The 18,671-nt window shown below is 53.7% G+C and overlaps 1 protein-coding gene and 1 long non-coding RNA gene across 21 annotated transcripts in view; one reads left to right on the forward strand and one right to left on the reverse strand.

The window, feature by feature from the left end:
* Positions 1-18,343, forward strand: part of Adamts17 (ADAM metallopeptidase with thrombospondin type 1 motif 17) — a 321,741-nt gene extending 303,398 nt beyond the window's left edge. For 2 of the 7 annotated variants that reach the window (XR_015441655.1, XR_015441660.1), the window contains 3 exons: positions 623-775; positions 11,139-12,773; positions 15,783-15,885. Coding sequence is in view for 2 of the 7 variants with exons in the window: in XM_004852682.4 (XP_004852739.1) it covers positions 623-775; positions 11,139-11,316; positions 15,783-15,949 (498 nt within the window). In the remaining 5 variants the exon portion in view is untranslated. Of the gene's footprint in view, positions 1-622; positions 776-11,138; positions 12,774-15,782 lie in introns of all 7 variants that reach the window. The other 5 variants (XR_015441659.1, XR_015441658.1, XM_021264753.2 and 2 more) reach the window with 5 other exon arrangements.
* Positions 10,372-18,671, reverse strand: part of LOC106010010 (uncharacterized) — a 38,902-nt gene continuing 30,602 nt past the window's right edge. For 8 of the 14 annotated variants that reach the window (XR_015441673.1, XR_015441671.1, XR_015441666.1 and 5 more), the window contains 3 exons: positions 17,986-18,231; positions 16,232-17,397; positions 10,372-11,533 (listed from right to left, as the gene is read on the reverse strand). This is a non-coding gene — a long non-coding RNA (uncharacterized LOC106010010). The remainder of the gene's footprint in view (positions 11,534-16,231; positions 17,398-17,985; positions 18,232-18,671) is intronic. The other 6 variants (XR_015441672.1, XR_015441665.1, XR_015441675.1 and 3 more) reach the window with 6 other exon arrangements.

Genomic DNA, 18,671 nt, shown 5'->3' on the forward strand with positions numbered 1-18,671 from the left:
TCTGCAGGGCTTACACCTTACCTGTGATTCCTTAGGCCCTGCCTGAGTGCCCTCCACACACTGTCTCTTGCCCTGTCTTCCAGAAACCCGGCACATTCCTGTTCCCTGTCGTGGCATCCACACTAAAACATTTGTGGGAGCTGCCTGTGAGCAGTTGCTGCCTGCCTTAAGAGACAGTCGCTTGTGGCTTTTCTTTGTCTCCTCCTTCTTGTTCCCAAATCAGGGTCTTTGCCATATGTGCCTGCCGCCTGGCCTCAGTCCTCACCATGTTCCAGCTGGCCCTGTCATTCTATCTCTCATTTGCCCTTTGAATTTGTGCACTGCTTTGTATTTTGGACCTGATGACCGGCCACTAAAGTCCACTCTCCTTGGTCAAACTTTGGAGCACCCCAAATTCTTTTGAGTCCTGACTCCTGTGTCCCTCCCCCATCACAAGCCATCTGGCTGGAGTCTCAGCTGGGACTATCTGCATCAGATTCTGAAGACCCTGAGCTTTGTGGGGACAAAAACATAGCATCATCCTTGCAGACACCCTGGGTCCAATACACAGTAGGGACGTCATAGTTGTTGATGCGTTTGAGCAGAGTTGGACTGGATTAAACACCCGCATGGTGTCTTGCAGTGCTCGTCCAACTGTGGTAAAGGGACACAGAAGCGAACCGTGACGTGCACCAACTCCCAAGGGAAATGTGACACATCCACAAGGCCTAAACATGAGGAGCCATGCGAAGACTACTCAGGCTGCTATGAGTGGAAGACGGGAGATTGGTCTAAGGTGAGAATAGTGCACCAAGTTCTTCCTGGTGGTCCCAACCTAGCCAGGCAAATTCACTCTCCCAGCGTGGCACCAGCTGGTGACCCCACTTGTGTCTTTCCTGCCTCCCCCGCAGCTTGGGCGGACTGGGTGATGCCACTGCTTTGCATGTGTGCAGCAGGAAACCAAATGCAGCCTGAAGCACGGAGCTGGGGCTCTGGCACTACTCTGACCACACCTGCAGCACACTAGCGATGCCCTAGCATCCTGCCGTGGGCCTGGCCTCCCAGCCATCTGTTGAAAGAGCCTGTGAATGTGGGACCCAGGGCTAAGGCAGACACATTGCGGGTTCTTGAGAAAACCTCACCTCCATTCCTTCCTTGGCCCAAGGCCCGGAGGATTCAGGAGTTGTCACAGCTGTGGGGTCAGCACTATCAGGGCAAGGAGGGTTTGGTGGCAATGGGATGATTTTCAGAGTAAGAAATTCTTTGCTCTGTAACCACTCTTTTACTAATTTCCCTGATATCTTTGAATGGTTCCTATTTACTGGAGCCTGAGAGCCTTGTCACAAAAGCCATCCAAGGTCCAAAGAAAGCGGAGAGTGTTTCCTCACGGTCTGGAAAGCTCTCCTCATCTCTCTTACTCAAGGCTCGCTGACCAGTGACCTGAGGGCCACTGGTGTTTGCGTGGCTTGCACAATAATATTATCTGATGGAATTAACTGCTAACATTTAAAAATGGAAAAATGTGCACCCCAAAATTTAGAATTAGGCTTAACTACGAAAATCTAGCAACAGGCCCAGGTGAGTGATTTGGTTTCTGTGCATTGGAAAGCAAACTCATGAGATTCTGATCTTTGAAGAAATGCCACACCTCCGACCCAGAGCAGAACACAAAAGCCCCCCAAACCCTCTTAAGTGCAAAGAAGCCTCATTCTCAGGTCTCGGTTTGCCTGCTATACTGAAATACGGCCTCTGAAAAACAGTGAATTTGGGGAAGACCAAAACCACCTCCTTGCTGTTCACTCCCTGATCAAAGATCTGACCAAAGCCAGTGGTCCATTCTGTCCCCCACCCAAAAAAACAAACTCAGTGTCACACAGTAACGTGGACATGAAAAAGCTCAGTATGGAGCTGCTAGGATGTCTCTTATGCAGGAGGGGAAATGTGACTTCGAGGAAGCGGGCACTCTGGGTGGGAGGACAGGGCCTGCAGACATGCCCCTGGCCCTCAGGCTCGTGTCTTTATCTCCAAGATGGGAATCACGTATGCTGGGTGGCCCTGCCTATTTCTGGAGAAGTCCCAAGGTGCTGTGAGAGAGGATAAAGCATTTCAGCCGCGGAGCCTGATTCACTCCCACAGGCCACCACTCTGCTCCCCTGTGGGGTCCCAGTCCCCAGAATGCACCTGTTTGATCAGCTGTAACTCTGTGTCATCACTCAACCTTCTCGGGCTTGTGCGGAACAATGCCGAGAAGTGTTGTCTCCTGCCCACCTGAGTCCATCCAGGACTGCCGAGATTGAGGGAGCATAGAGGTGTGTTGTGCTGCAGTGGAAGCTCCAGCATCTCCCATGCAAGCAGCCTCTTGTCCTGTGCTGTCACCCACGGTGCTGTTGAGAGCGATGAGCCCACGTCCGGGGTTGGTGTGCCGGCCAGTCACGGCCCTGCCACAGGTGCAGTGCTGGGGCTGGCACCCACCCAGGGAACACGGAGCTTCCTCCCCGTCATCCTGAACCCGCCAAAGGCCAAACCCTAACCAGAGCCCTGCAGGACAGGCACATTTCCTGTCCCCATCCCTAACCGCAGCGGAGGGCATTACTCCTGCTGGGTTGTGTTTGCAGACTGACCTGCGGTCTCCGTCCCTCCAGGAATATTACCTTTTTCCAAAACACAGTGCCAGTCATTGTTTGGCCCCACCAAACAGTAAGTCTGTGTATCCGACCCCAGAGGAGGGGGCGCATAAAATGAGGGCAGTCTCATTTCTTCCTGGAATAGTATGACTTCCGATTAAAAGCTGAAATGTTTCAGATGTCAACACCAAAGACATTCGTTCATCACCCCTGAAAGGATAGGATTTTTCTCCATGAGAAATAAATTATTCCGGAGGGAGGGGTGGTAATGGATGGTGTCTAAAGGAAACCACTGTCCCTCCATGTGAAGAGTGTGCCCAGTGCTGGAGAGATCAGGGTGCTCTGTGACTGCCTGGCTGCACGGAGGCTGGGGAAGAGGTTGGTCTGACTGGCAGGGGGCCTCTCCAGCAGAACAGCGTTGAGAACCCCCAGAGGCTGTCTGACGGTGCAGTCTGCCTGGTAGACAGCCCGTGGAGGAAGGCAGGGAGAGCCCACTTCTACTCAGGTTCCCGTAGACATCCCATCCGTGCACTCCCCAGGCACTTCCTGGTAGACACGTCTCTGTGCTAGGTAGGAGATGGGTCCCAGGGCTCAGCCACAAACTGACTTTGTGTCACCTGATGGCCACTTACAGAAAGCTCTTCAGCCCCACTGCCGGTTCCCAAGCCTCGCTTGCCTTGGTGGGCCCTGGCTGCCAGCTGGGGTCCTGCTTGCTGTGGGCCAGTGGCCAGGTCTCTGGTTTAGCGAGCATTTTCTGAGCTGTCGTCCCATGCCGAACCATGTGCAGGGCCCTCAGGATCGGGGAGGGGACAGTACCCCCCCAGGCATAGGCCATGCTGAGTCCCCCAGCAGTGCAAAGTTAGCACTGTGGGACCTAGAGAGCCCCCAGCAGTGGAGGCTGATGCTTCCTTTGAGGGGGAATCTGTGACACTGGTCCATGACATCCATCTTTAGAATCTACAAAGCACTGTCACGTTTGTTATCTCTTGTCGTCCTCACAACCGTCTAGCCCCATTTTATAGATGAGGGAACTAGGCTCGGAGTGATGTGGCTTTTTTCTCCAAGATCACACAACTAAAAAGCGACAGGGATAAGAGCAGAGTCCCTGCTTTCTGACTTGTAATCCAGCTTTCTTCCCAAGTGCCATAATCCCAGAGGCATAGATTCCTAATTTGAAACAAGGAGCTGGGCTATAAGATGACTTCGCCTCTGACTATCAAAGGCACGTGCTCGTTAGAATCAAGTGTCTTTCTGAGCTCCAGTCCACCATTCCCATCAAAACCTGCTTCCCCATAGGCATAGGCTTTGTATCAATCATTTACACTTTAGCATAAATCTGCTATCACTATAGGAAACATTATCACTATGCTATCACTATGTAAACAGTAGGTCTCCCCTTAACTGTGAAATTAAAAATTGAGTCCTCGTTAAAGGAAACATACGACCAAGAGTAAGTCTGAGCAACATCAGGGCTGCTGGGGCCCTCTTTTGGCCCATGGGAAGCCTTCACTGCAACAGGGATAAGCAAATCCCGTGGGTTTCACTGGGTGGCACTCATGGGAGTACGAACAGTCAGTGAAGAAGGGTCGTGAGAATCCAGTGCTGTTACGGACAGGGCCAAGAGGGCGGGGGACAGATACCCCGGGTGTGAAATGCTTTCTGTGATCAGCTGAGCCTACCGAGGGGCCACGGGGCTGGAGGAAAGTCCGGGCCCAGTGCCTGCCCCACTGAGAGATGCGGGATGGCTGGAGAGCAGCAGAGTCCCGGAAGTCACCGGGAGAGGCCCCTTTGTGGACGTGCCGAGGCTCGCGGGGCTGTGCTGGGGAACCCAGACCAGTGGTCCTTCCCCTGCTCCCTGTGAGGGCATCAGTACCACAGCCCAAGCCCCCACCACTGCCCAGACCTGGCCGGGAGCCAGTGAGGCCACTGGCCCTGCTGGGCCACACACGTCACTGACCTTGGAGCAGGGACCTGGTGCTGCCATGGCCTTGTCTAACCCTGTCTGGGTGTCATCCCTGTCAGGTGAGTCCCGGGCTCCCCTGCAGTGGGCTGAGGGAGGAGTGAACAACATCCCAGTGTGGCCCTCACACCAGTGCCGGGCATGTAGCAAATGTCACTGTGCACGCCTGTGTGTGTGTGTGTGTGTGTGTATAAGGAAGCATTTTCCATTTCAGAGCTAGCCTGAGCAGTGCAGGGATGTTCATTATTGTTGAGACCTGCTATTTCAGGTTTCAACACCTTCTGTCTGAGGTTTTCATGGCTTATGCCAAGTCTGGGAGGAAAATGTGTCAAAAATGCCTTTGAAGAACTTTTGACATTTCACCAGCGAAGCGCTCTCCAGACACAAACAGAAGCGGGTGACTGCCGGTATCCCCCACCCCATCTTCTGCGAATCACTCCGGGAGGCAGTGGGTGCTTTTCTTGTGCACAGGGAGCTGGTTCTTCCCTGCCTCGTGACCCCATCGTGGACCCTGCCTGCCCAGCCCCTGCGCAGGGCAGCCTGGCCTGAACCCACTCAGCTGGAAGCAGAGGTCCTCCTGGCAGCATCTTCTTTCTCCTAAGATTCTCAGTCTCCTTTAGCTAATCCCACAAACACCCCATTGGACTCAGAGCTGGGAGAGCCCAGGGCAAGGGGGCCCCTGCATGGTGGAGGGTGTCGCCAGGGCAGTGATGGAGACCCCCCTGGGTGGGGTGCTGTGGCAGGACGGTGTGTGAGGCTACGGCTGCGTGGCTTGGAAAGAGTTAGGTGGATGCTCTGGGCCTCGACTCTGCCTCTCAGAAAAGTGGGGGCACGACCCCTACAGGTGCATTTATTGAGCACCTCCTGTGTGCCAAGCTCTGCCCTGGCCACAGTGGCTGTTCTCGTGAGAACTAATAAGACTACACATAAGGTTAAGAACATGGTTCACAGGCAGGTGGTGAGCTTTGTTGCCATGTCTGCTGTTTGCTGTTGTCTTTATTGTTACTCTAAAAAGGCCAAGCCAGGAATGCTTGCACGTTGTCTCGCTGTCACGTGGATCTGAGAAACAAGGGCCTTCCTCTTTTGTGCAGAAATCTCATCTCCTTTGGTCAAATCCCTTTTCCAACAGTCTCTTCCTAATTTGCATGAAAAGCATATTACCAAATCCAAATTGCATCTCCCTCCTCTTTCCTGTTACCATGAACTTTCTGCTCCTTGACCATCAAAATGTTTTTTATTTCACTGTGGTTTATTCGCTGGCATCTCCTCACCGAGTGGCTTTGACTCACCCTTCCTGCTCAGGAAGGGCTGGCAGACGGACACCGGCTGCTGTGTCACCAGGCAGGGCATGAGATATGCGCTCTAAGTGTTGCTCTGGAAGGGACGGGAGGGGGCTACACGTACTTAGGCTGTCTGGCTAGGAGCCTGAATTTAGGGTGACTTTATGGCTGCTTCCATTTCTGTCTCCGTTAGCTGAGTCTCAGGAAGCCACATTAAATGTTGATGGAATGAGCCACTTGAAAAAAGTACCCATCCACAAGAGTGCTTTAAACAGGACCAGATATGTTTTTTTATAGATCTGTTTGCTTAGATTGTAAAGCTTGAAAAATGGCTTCACAGTGATGCTTGGGGCAAAATGTGATGCTATCAGGAGATGCTGCATTCTCCTCACCATTTAATTAAAGCTGGTGCCGCTGGGAGCCCAACAGGATGGAATCCACCACCTGAGCCTGTGTTACCCTTAACACCAGTGAGCTGGGGTCCTAGGAGGTAAGGCACTGCGCCAAAGCCACCCCTTTAGTCTCCTCTGGAATCACATTGTCTTCAGGGCCAAGCCAGCCTCTGACTGCTCCTCCTATGATGGCATAGACAGCCTGGCAGCCCAGGAGGCTGAGGAGGAGACCAGGCAGTGGGGTGTCCCTCCCGGGCTCCAGGGCCTCCCTGGCTGGCTCTCTTTCGTCTTGGCTGTGCCTTTGCTATTGTTAATAATACCAATACCATAACTGTTGAGGCACACAGTTTCACAGACCCCCCCCCCCACCGCTAGACACTGATTCCATGCTGTGTTTGCTTATGGAAAGTTCTGCAAGGAAAGCTTTATTATCCTCATGCTTCAAAGAGATGGCGGCTCAGATAGGTCCAGTCATTTGCCTTAGGTCACACAACTTGTAAGAAGGTTACCCCATCTCCGCAGGCCCTTCTCCCACCGCTACCACCACCTGCTCTCCACCCACAGCTTTCCCAGCACACCTCTGGGCAGGAGGATGTGTTTTGTGTGGGTTTTAGGTCAAAGGCAGGCTTGGCACCACTTCAAATGAAAACGCAGGGAGTGTGGAAGGTGGGCACTGCCGCTTACACCAAGGGGGTGGGCAGAATCCTCCGTCTTTATTAATGGCATGGGTAACCCTTGCTATAGAATACCTGAGAAGGAAAATTGGTCCCAGAAACCAGATGCAAAGATACAGTCCATTTTGAAATGGCTGCTTTTCCAAGTTCCCGTATAGACGTCCGCCCGCAGCTCATCAGCTGCAATGCGATGGCTCTTGCAACCTGTCTGTCTCCTCTCACACTCGGAGGCCCCCCTGCTCCTGGGTGGGTAAGACTCACACTGTCCTATGTTTGCAAAAGTTCCCCCAAGTGAACCAAAGCCATTCGAGGCCCTCAGCTGTGGGAACAGCACCCCCTAGGACTCCAGCTAAAAGATGACAAAATCTGATCCAGAAAAGCAAAATCCCTACCAGGAGCACTGGCCCGAGGGGACCCTCACCCCGCCTGGCCTGGCCCGGCCTATGGGGGCGCTAGACAGCACCGAGACCTGACACTTGTCCCTGTTGAGAGGTGTGGCGATGCCCCACCCGCCGTGAGCTCAGGGAGCAGTTCTTTCTATAGACTGGAAAATTAAAAACAAGTGATCCATGCTAGGGAAGCTAATGAGTAAATGGAGGAGCTGGGGAGTCAGTGACCTCCCATCAAAAGCCCGTCCCCAGCACAACCTGTAATTCACGCAGGGAGATGGAAGTCAGGCCGTGGGATGGGCCCGGCCGGCAGAGCCTGTCTCCCTTGCATGCACCAACTCTGCCCTTGCGCAAGACCTGGCTTCTGCCAAGTTCAGTGGGCAGCGTCAGCCTCAGGAATTGCCACCCAGTCGTGGAATCCCACGAGGGAGCCACGGGAAGCACCCACATGTGCTGGAGATGTCGCAAGTGCCAGCCTTTCCCTTGGCCCTAGAGCCCGTGACTGGGACCGAGAGCTTTCAGAGACGTCTGTTTTCAAGGTCGCTCTCAACACCTGCGTTTTACAGTAAGTCCCTGACATAAACATTCCAGCTGCAAACTTTCACAGGTGTACTGCGTAAGATTCACTGGTGGATTACACACGGATCTGACTTATCGACGTTCTCTCGGAATGGAACTTGTTCGTAAGTCAATTTTGCACTTGGTTTTGATAGACCCACAGGACTAAGCCCTTGTCCCAAAGGCCGCATACATTAATGATGCTGCAGAAGAAACCTAAACCCTTCCCAGCACTCGAGCAGCCCTGTAGCTGACTCAGGGTGACTCAGCCCGGCCGGGAGGGCCTGGGTGTCTCCTCTTTGGGAACCCACTGCCCAGCCTTGCTGCTCCCCTCTCGGTGAAAGAACGGGAAGATCCCAGCTCTCCCTCCTGAGTGTGTGCTTTTGCTTATGAAGCCCTGTCTCCGGGAGTAGGCAGTTAGATTCGATCTGTAATGAGCCCCGATGGTGGCCATTTGGGTGAGTGGCCTTTTCCCCAACAGCACTTGGACTACAAAGTAATGGGGAGCACTCCGCACCCCCACTCCGAGCTGAGAGAGGTTTTGTTCCAACATCAAGCAACTTGCTCTTTCCTAAGAATAATTTTGACAAAGTCTTTGCCGCTTGTGTCCAAGCACACCTGTCACCTATATATAATAAACACAGCGGTCAAAGCTGCAGCTGGATGTCATTCTGGCTTAATTATCCGTATCTGTATATAAATATACAGCTACTTTGTAGGAGGAAAAGAGAGCTCCTTGCATTCTATACCGGGCACTGGGCAGAAACTCAGCTTAAGCCAGGGGCTCTCGGTTCCAGCTGCCCATTGCAGCCACCTGGAGAATCTTTAAAACTGATGTCCACACACTGCCCCTGGACAGTCTGAGATATGGGGGTATTTTAAAGCTCACCAGCTAGTTCCATGGAGGAGACCCTTGCTTCCACTGTTGGAGCACCTGTCCCAAGTTCAAGGTCTTGCTTCTGGTGGGAACTTCCTGTGTGACCCCATCTCTCCAAACTCGGCACCCTTTAGACCTCCGTGCACTCTGATGCCACCCCCTGAGGTTGGGGATGGGGATGAAGCCCAGGAATCTACACCCGTAATGCGTGATGAACTCGCAAGGACATGAGCAGGCTCTGGTGGCTTTATGGGGATATGGAGCCAGGTGAGCAGCAGAGAGCCACAGGGCAGCTTCACCTGGTGGAGACAGAGCCCGTGCTAGTTTGAACATGCGGGGCCCACGGGGAGCTACTTGTATTTTGGCCACCTCTCCTGTGATTTGAAGATTGGTCTCCCTTCAGAGCAACTTTACCTCTGGATGCTTATCTTTCTAAAGTGAAAGCCTCAACGTGATCCTGCTTGTCGGACAAGAAAGCAGAGGGAGTCACTTGTTAGAAAAAGCCCCTTAGAAAGGGAGTAGACACTGCTGACTTGGGGCATGACAGTACCTCTGACATCCCCGTGCACACACACGGCCCTTCCTCCAGCACAGGCTGTGGCCCCGCTGCTGTGGGGGAGACAGAGGAAAACACATGACCCAGGCAGCACTTGGCGTCCCCACTACCACCGCATGCAGCATTCCAAGGACAGGCCTGCTCCCCTCTCCACCCGAGGTGCCATTATTAACTCTAGCTGGGCTGCTGCTCCAAGACCGGGGTTGTATTAAAGTTTGCAGAGTGCTCTCAGAACCCCATAAATCAGGGGTTATGGGGACGAACGCTGGGGATATCACATGAAGGAGGTGAGCATGTGGCTATCGTTCCCTGCTTGGGAAGAGAGCAGCATAGTGGGGAGACAGTTCCAGGAGCTCCCAAGAGAGTGAGCAGACTCAGGAGCTCAGGGAGCAGGGTCGGGGCGAGGACTTTGCAAGCTGGCAGGTCCTTCCTGGGAAATACAGTTGTGCTCCACTTAGCAACAGGGACAGGTAGTACTCAGAAATGTGGCATTGGGGGAATCCATTGGGTGGGTTTGCCATATGCAAACCTGGGTGAGCTGGGTCAATCACTGCACATGGCCTGTGGGTGCAACCAAGAAACCCTGGGAACATAGGATGCATGAGGCCGCTGCTGATGTGACATAGCCAGTACCAAAGCCATTTGTTACCAAGTGCTACATCCTGAACGTAACTGACTGTGCTGTTCTTTAGATACGGCTGGCAGGGCAGCAGGTTTGTTTATACCAGCATCACCACCATGTGACTGATGTATTAAGCTTTGACATCAGGACAGTTATGACATCACCCAGTGATAGGAAGTTATTAGCTCCATTAAAATCTTCTGGGACCACTGTCGTGTGTCATCCATGGTTGACTGAAAGGTCACGATGCACTTTAAAAGAATGTGAAGAACAGAAGGGAGAACAGAAGCACAGAACACATAATCCTTCACCCCAGTTCACTCCCTGGGAACTTGGGATCATCTGTCCAGCCACACTGACCTTCTTGTAAACTGGGCGTCCTGTGCTGGAAATGCCAGTAACTGGGGATTTGGTGTCAAAATTAACTGGTGGTCTCAAATATGAGTCCGGGACTCTGCTATACAAGAAAGGTTGCATTTTATTTTAACTTAATCCTTGGCCCAAACCTCCAGGCTGTGGGAAATCCATGACTGGGCCCCTCTCCGTGCCCAGGACCGGCAAAGGCTCCAGAGGCTCAGGCAGCGGGAAATGCTTGGGCGACCCCTGTGTTGATCAGGCCCTTCTGGGTCCACTGAACCATCCCGCCACTGTCTGGAGAGTTTCAAAGCCCAGCTGTGTGCTCAGAACCGGGGCAAGAGATGAAAGGCAACCAGGATAAATGGATATTTCAGTAGTCATCTTGTGTCTTAGCCTGGGCTGCTGTCACAAAATACCAGAGGTGGCTTTATTTCACACAGTTCCAAAGGCTGGAAGTCTAAGGTCCAGGGGCCAGGGAAGCTGGTGTGTAGTGAAGGCCGTCCTCCATGCTGCACACAGCTGTCTTTCTGTGTCCTCACGTAGTTCAGGGAACGTGCCAGTCTCTTTCCCTTCCTGCAAGGACACTAGTCCCAGCGTGAGGGTCCTGCCATCATGACTTCATCTAACCTGATCACTTCCAAATCCCTCCCTCCTAATACTATCCCACTTCAGGGCAGGGAAGCGACATGAATTTGGGGACAGGACCTAAACGTGTAGTCCCTGCATGGTGAAACAGTCTTCCAGCAGGCAGCTGGGCTCACTGCCCTGCAAATATCGCAGGCACTATGTGATGTGGAGGCAGGCGCAAGGGCAGCTGCACGGAGGGGCGCCCGCCCCGCCCTTCAGCTCAGGCTGTCCCTCTCTCCACAGTGCTCGTCTACCTGCGGGAAGGGGCTGCAGTCCCGGGTGGTGCAGTGCATGCACAAAGTCACTGGGCGTCACGGCAGCGAGTGTCCCACCCTCTTGAAGCCAGCAGCCTACAGACAGTGTCACCAGGAGGTCTGCAACGACAAGATCAATGTGAACACCATCACCTCCCCTCGCCTCGGTGAGTGCCTCCCTTGGGCCTGGTCTCCAGGGGCCCTGTGTCCCCGGGCCAGGGAGTCCCTGCTGGCCGTGGAATTTTGTAAGCCGGAAAGCCACCTTCTTGGGCTTTCACTGAGCCCTGGAGAGGCTGACACTTGTCAGTTCTGTAGAAGAGCATTCAGAAGCCCGCAGCAGGAGGATCACAAGTTTGAGTCCTGCCTGATCAGCTCAGCAAGATCCTGTCTCAAAAAAAAACCCAGAAAAAAATTCAGAGACAGAATTTCACTGATTAAGGTAGAGATATTTGCTAACTGCAGTCTCAAATGCAGTCCCTTTAGCATCCCACTGGCCCCTCTACCCACAAAAGACAACGCCTCTGAAATGTATTAGGGTTCCTGGGGAACCCATGGGGAAGGTGAAGGGAGATGCTCCTTTCTGGAAATGGAGATCCTGGGAGTCGTTCAGTGGGCCCTGAGGACAGCCACGTGGGACACACGCACAGTGGAGAGGCTGCAGTTTCGGTGTAAGCAGTTGGGACCTCAGTGCTCAGGACCTGGCCCTTCACCTGTCCGTGCTCCAGGCCAGTGTGGGACAAGAGGAAGAGGAGCATTTAATATTGATCTGATGAATTCGTTTCATTTTCTGCTTTTCCAAACAGAAACCCCCCAAAACTATATTCCTCCCCAAAGCTCCTTCCCTCACACAGGACTTCACCCAAACGAAGGGGCTTCAGAGCACCTCTGTTGGGACTGACGGTGGCTTTGGGGCTTTGGAGAGGTGATTCATGGCTTGTGCCAGCATGAGCCTGCCTGGTGTCCTCCAGGGACATCCTGTGAGCAGGGCTACCTCTCCACGCGACCAAGACCCTGGAGGAGATGTGGGCCACTTGTTCACAGTGGACTTCATGCTTTTAGGGGTCCTTTGGTGTCCCCTGCTCCATAAATGCCAGCAGTCACAGCATCCTCCACCACAAGGGCCACTGAGTAGCACTGGACTCAAGCGAATCGATTTGATCTTGCAGGTTAGTGAGCTCTAGAGACTTGTGATACTTGCTTTAGAGAGGGTAGAGAAATAGTGAAGCAGATGGGGGAGCTCATCAGGCAAGGCAGACCGCGGGGCGGTCAGGAGGGTGTTGAATTCTGGGAACAACCTGAACAAGAGGTGTTTTGTGCACTACAGTGGGTTACGGTGGGTTTTATTTGTTCTCAGTTGGGAACTGAGGTTGTCAGCTTGAAGGTTGGAGAGTTTTGAGATGTTCAGCTACCTGTTTGGAGAGAGCTCAGAAATGGTGAATGGAGACTCTTAGGCTGCCTGGCCTGGTGCCAACAGGGTGGCTGTTCTGATTACCATGGGTGGGGCGGGGCAGGGCAGGGGCCGATTAACAGGTGACATGCTGGCTGGACTCGTAGAAAGAGGAGGCAGAAGGTGAAGAGGCTGATCTATTGGAGTGAACTCTATGCAGGTGTTCTGGAGCCAGAGGTCAGTGATTATTTGGGGGAGTGCCGTTGAGTCTGGGGGAGAGAAAGGGGGTTTGTATGAGGGAAGGGGTCGAGTGAGCGAATTCAGTGAGCCAGAGCATCAAGAGAACAGGTCGCTTTCTGGGAGAAACCTGCAGTCAGCACCGAACAGCCTGAAGGTAGGGTTTTGAGCAGGGAGTGGAGGGGCAGAGGAAGGAGAGCGTCAGCGTGCGCTTGAGGAGGGGACGCAGGTCCTGGAGTAACAGAGTCATCTATCGGGGAACGAGTGGGCGGATGGGGCCCAGAAGCAAGGGCCAAGCATGCCTTAGCTCCAAAGGCCTCAGACCTCTGGGCTGTCCTGGCAGGGTTCGTATATGGAGGAGGGTCAGGGGTAGTGAGTCTGGCCAGGGATGGTGCAGCTGACTGGCTGAGCTCTGGGAACAAGGGAAGCAGCAGAGTGAGGCGTCGGGGTCTTTGGGAGTTTAGGTGAGAGTAGAACGCAGGGAGGAAGCCAGGAAGAGTGCTGGGGTGTTGAGGAGTGGTTTGGGGGGAGCGACTGGGTCCCACTTGTGTGTCCAGAGTCAGAGCGCCCAGTGCCCACTGGGGGTTTGGAAAGAGCTTTGATAGATGAAGCTGGTATGGTCTGGCTGTAGGATGGGGATTTATGGCTGTTGGGAAAGTGGCTGAGGTATGGTAGGGGGTTCGAAGGCAGCTGTGAATGATACCGAGCCGGGAAGGGCACCAGGGTACGGGGTCTGCGGGAGGCCTTCTAAAGCAGTCTGGCCACAAGGCCAAAGTTGAGAGCCCAAAGACGGAGAAAGCCCGCTAGGCTGAGGAAGGAGAGGGGCTGCAGATTAAGACGTTGTTGGGAGGTGGAATCCGGTCAAGAGCATGGCTGAGAGCCTGGCAGAATAAGTGGGGGCTGTCCCTGAACCCTCGGGGAGGGCTGCCCGGGTGAGCTGAGCACACAGCCCAGCCGGAGGCGGGCTCCATGGGAGTGCGGGTGAGAAGGTCGTGGGAGCTGGGCGAGGTGAGGGACTGGGGAAGGCGGCGGCAAGAGAACGCTGGAGCGCGTGAAGAGGAAAGGGGGATTTGGGAAGATGTTGCCCAGAGCTGGAGGAGGAGATTCTGTCCCAGGAGGGGAAGGGGAGAGCTTTAAAGGTGCTGTCATGCAGGGATGAAGAGGCTGCCGGTCAGCCCCCCGCCAATATTAAAGTGCAGGTCCTGGGAACGTGGACAGAGAGGATTCAATGGCCGCGGTGCCAGGAGATAGGAGATGGACTCGCCCTCCACCAGAAGTTACCCTGGGCCCGTGCGTGGTGACCGGCTGGCTGTAGGTGCAAGAGCCATGGGACCCTGTCCATCTTTGGCTGGTAAAACAAGCCCCATGAAGTCGGCAGGGTGCGGGAGTGGGGACAGTCCATCTTCCAGTGGCCCTTTAAGCTGCAGAGGGAACAGGGTTTGTGGGCCGCAGCAGATTTGGGCATTGCTTTGCCCAGTGCCCTGTTTCGCCACATGGAAAGCAAGGCCCAGGGAGTCTAGGCTTTTGTTTGGGTAACTGGCCTGGGGCGGGGCGGGGCGGGGGGGGGGGGGGGGGCTTGTGAGAAGCTGGAGGGCAGATTCATTGGAGGCTTTTCGGCAGGCCTCTGAAGTTCTTGGCTTTGATGGACCCTGAGGCGCAGTGGTCATGAGATCAGCCATAGGGGTTTGAGCACCACCCTTGAATTGTGTGGGGAAGACTGAGAAATGAAGTAAGTCTTGAGAAGGAGTTGGCCCTCAGGTGAGGAAGAGCCTAGGCTAGTATGGGCCTCGAGGGCTTTCGTTAGGCAGGCCATGATGGGCTGGACTGGATAGAGCTCTCAGAGTTTGTCAAAGTGGACAGACTGAACGGAGGCCCTGTCTGGAGCCAGTGAGAATGTACTGGATAGTGTTTTGTCATGTTTTCCAATCTCCGTGACTGGGCTCACGGCTCCATCTAGGGTCCTGTCTAGGAACTGTCTCAGGGTCTCTGGTTATTTTGGGTGTGGACCTCCTCCGGTGTGTGTATGTGTGTGGTCGTCATCCAAACTCACTGTCTCTAATCTGGGAGGAGAGTGGTGATGAGAATGACAGGAATACCATCATGCCAGGTGAGGTCCAAGAGGCCGGCGAGATGAGTGAATTTGTAAATGTCATGTGAGGGTGTTGACAAAAAGGAACCAAGGTGAGCTTTTGGTTGGGAGAGATTGGAGAGGAAGACTGTGATGTGGGCGGCACAAGTTAGCATCCGGTGTCAGGTAAAGCAGAATGAATCGGGAGGGGGGTGGGGGCGGGGGCAAGAGCAGAGGGCAACAAAGGCCCGATCACAGGGGACCTCTTCCCATTGGTCTGGCTCTGGAGAAAGCACTCAAGGTCAGAGAGGCTCTGAAAATTGAACAAAGCCAGTTCTGGCCACAGAGAGGCATGATCTAGCTTGCAGTGTGACCTAGCCATGCTACAGGAAAGGATGAGGCGTCTTGGCTTGAAGGGCTGCAGGCCAAGTTACTGAGGTGGGCTTCCTAGGAGGGGCAGAGGCAGCTCCTCCCATGGCGAGCAGTGGGATCCAGGCAGAGGAGATGCTGGGAAGAGGGCTGTACTGGGCTGGAGGCGATGAGGCCACTGGTGCTTATAGCCTGGAAGGGGGCCGTAGACCGGCACCAGATGTCAGGTAAATAGTGACAACCTGGTAGAGAACACAACCAGCCTGAATTCGGGGGTTCCAGGTGGGATCTCCTGCACTGTGACCTGAGGTGGGGCAGGGGTGTCACATCCTAGCAGAGTAGGCATTGCTCCCGGGCTCGGGCTGGGGGCTGCAGGATGTACACAGGAGTGGGCTGTGATTGTTCTCAGAGGTCAGGAACTCAGGCAGCTGGGGACAAACAGGGTTCAGTTGGGTTGGACACAGGGGTACAACCATCAGTGATGCCCCTGCCAGGGGCCACCTCTGTGCATGCATAAGGGACATGTTCCTGCTTTCCCTAACCCGAGTACTGTCTCTCCACTGTCCCCCTAGCTGCACTGACCTACAAATGCACGCGGGACCAGTGGACAGTGTATTGCCGGGTCATCCGAGCAAAGAACCTCTGCCAGGACATGCGGTGGTACCAGCGCTGCTGTCAGACCTGTAGGGACTTCTATGCCAACAAGATGCGCCAGCCACCTTCGTCACCAAGCTCATGACACATGGCCCGGTAGATGCTCCACACTCAGCCTGGAGGTCTGCAGCGGGCATGTAGTGAGCAGAGAGCACACCAGCCACTAAAGCACACCACCCCTGTGGCCAGGCTCCCCAAGTACACCCTGTAGGGATGCCCCAGGAATCCAGCTCCTTAGAACTGGAGAGTGGACTTAACAGCGCCCTTAGTACTTAATATATTGTTAACAGCCACTGGATGGCTTTCTGCAGCAAGGAAAAAATAGGCATGAGTCATAAAATAATTGTAATTTCTGAGATTCATGTACCTCAAAGAGGAACCTCTCTGGCAGACAGTTGTCAGAGGAGGAGTTTGGTCCTCCTGCCCTGGGGGCATGTCCTGAAAATAAGACACTGTAAGTCAGAAGAGGCTTTATTCTGAAAGCCAGCAGCTCCTGGGATGGAAGAAGAGAGGGCAGCAGGACTCTGCTGATGCTTTCCTTGGTAGGGCCGGACTGCCAGAGCTGACATTCCTTTTAACCTGCCTTCCTGACAACACCATTCTGCCTCTCTGCCCATCTGCAAGAACATACGTATGTTCTCGAAATCCTGGGTCTTGCCTTGCAAATCTTACCCCTGAGAATTTACATGTCCATAGACCACGGGAAGACCAGCACCACCACGCGGGTCTCCACACCAAGCCTGTGGGAAGAGCATTCCAGAAGGACTGGGGAGGCTCTACGGTGCAGAGCTCCCCACTGCCTAGGGAAGCATTAAGAGCCTCTCTTCAAGGTGCTGTGCAAGGAGACATATGCTAATTGTGGTGACAGGACTGCTTCCTAACACAGGTGAGCTCAGCACAGCTCGGTCGGGGGGAAGCAGCCCTCACACTCTGTCTTGGGGGGCACCCACCCCAGCCAGCACTCCACAAAGCTTTGCCCCTCACAGACGCTGCATCACAACCCAGTAGTTTACCGAGGACCTTGGCCTTTTATCTGAAGTTAAGATTATGTTCAGGACCTCTAAGGACACAGCTCAGGCCTGGGATCTGCAGGGGAAGGACCAGTGGGGGACACCACCCGCTGGAATGGCTGCACGCCCACCGTGCCTCCCCCAGCCCAGCCTCATGCTACCTGTTACATGGCTGTCACTAGTGACCCACTTCCTTGGTGAGGCAAGGAGACACAGGCTGCCCAGGAGGGAGTGGGAACCCTGAGGCCTATTTTGCTCACCAGCCTGGTGGGCGTTTCATGGGTGCTTTTGTTCTGAGACCTTACCTGGAGAGACACACTTTCTCCTCCCTGTTTTCAGACAGGGGCTCTTCCTTGGGTCAGTTCTGTGGGATGGTCTCCAGGTGCTTCTTGATTTATTGGTGCTGTTTGGTTGTTTTGTTTTTTAATTTTTACTATCCCATAGCGGAGAAGGGGGAGGGATGGCAGGGAATTTATTTGGATCCACTTGAATGGATGAGTGCTGAGAACACTCCTTGGGTGCTCTGTGGAACAAGCAGAGAGAACGTCAAGATGAAGACAGAAGAGCCCCTGCAGGGTGTCCCGCCAGCTGATACCCCAGGGCCTGTGCAAAACGCTGCTCCAGACAGACTCCCTAAACCTGCTCCCACTAAACCCTCAAATTCTGGGGAGCCTGGGGAGGTCAGTTTTCTTCTAGCCCAAAATGTGCTGTTTGTTCACTAGGAGACAGTGACATTTTAGAGCCAAGAAGCAGAGCTAGGGCAGCCATGGTGGCCTTCCTTGTTCAGTCTGCAGAGGTCCACTCAAGGAGGGCAAGAACAGGCATGTACCCATGGTGGGCACATGCCCTGGGCCTCGAATTGCCCACCTGGCCACCCTGGCTGGACTTCCGTGGCAGGAGCCCCACACCCTCAGAGTGAACCCAATGCAGTTATCAAACCCCATGGTTCTCCACGTCTCTCGGCTCCATTAGCACATGTTGGCATGGTCACTCAACCCCACCAGCTCACTTCTGTCAGCGGCATCAGTCATGACACCATCATGACGTTCCCGCTCCACTCTGTGGTGTTTCTGTGTTAACACCACCCTGCACTGTTACTCCAGTACTGTACCTCTGTGGTCACACAGATGTGTCAACAACTAGCATCTTGTGATCTTATGGTGCTATTTTCATTGGTGCGAATGAAACCCTCTTGGTTGACCATGGCTTGATATCAGCAGAAGACAGGAAAGATCCTCAATGCCAATAATATCGTTGCTCTCTCTCTTTTCATTGCAGAGTCAAATGTATATATTTTCCATTAGTTAACTGACATTATGTACTGTACCCATGGTAGTTTTTGTTTTACTTCTTGGTGCTGGTTTTGAAAGAAAAAAAAAAGAAACATTGGATACCATTATACATGAAAAATTAATCATTTCATTGGAAGCAAGTTGAACATGTGTAATAAAATGTTTTTCCATAACAGTTTTAAGCTGTCTGTGAGGTAAAAAAAAACAACAAAAAAACGAAAGCCAGTCCTCAGGGGCCAATAGGAGGGGCCTGTGTCCCTCCCTGCTGCAGGGTCCCCCAGCCTGCCTGGGCCCTGGTAGATGCAGTTCTGCTGCATAGCTGCTTGTCCCCGCGCGAGGGGTGACACATCGTTCAGTCCCAGGCCTTGTCCCTGGGTGGGCGTGAAAGTCTGGCAGCTGTACTGCACATCCATGCTCCGTGGGCATGAGTGACCTGTACTGGAGGGGCCTCTGACAGTAAAGAGGCCCTGGCTGTGCCACGGTGTGTACCCACTGCTCCAGTAGC

This window comes from Heterocephalus glaber, unplaced genomic scaffold (genome assembly GCF_053883595.1).
Source record: "Heterocephalus glaber isolate CG9 unplaced genomic scaffold, H.glaber_assembly_v1.0 deba00001531, whole genome shotgun sequence".
NCBI classification, from domain to species: Eukaryota; Metazoa; Chordata; class Mammalia; order Rodentia; family Bathyergidae; genus Heterocephalus; species Heterocephalus glaber.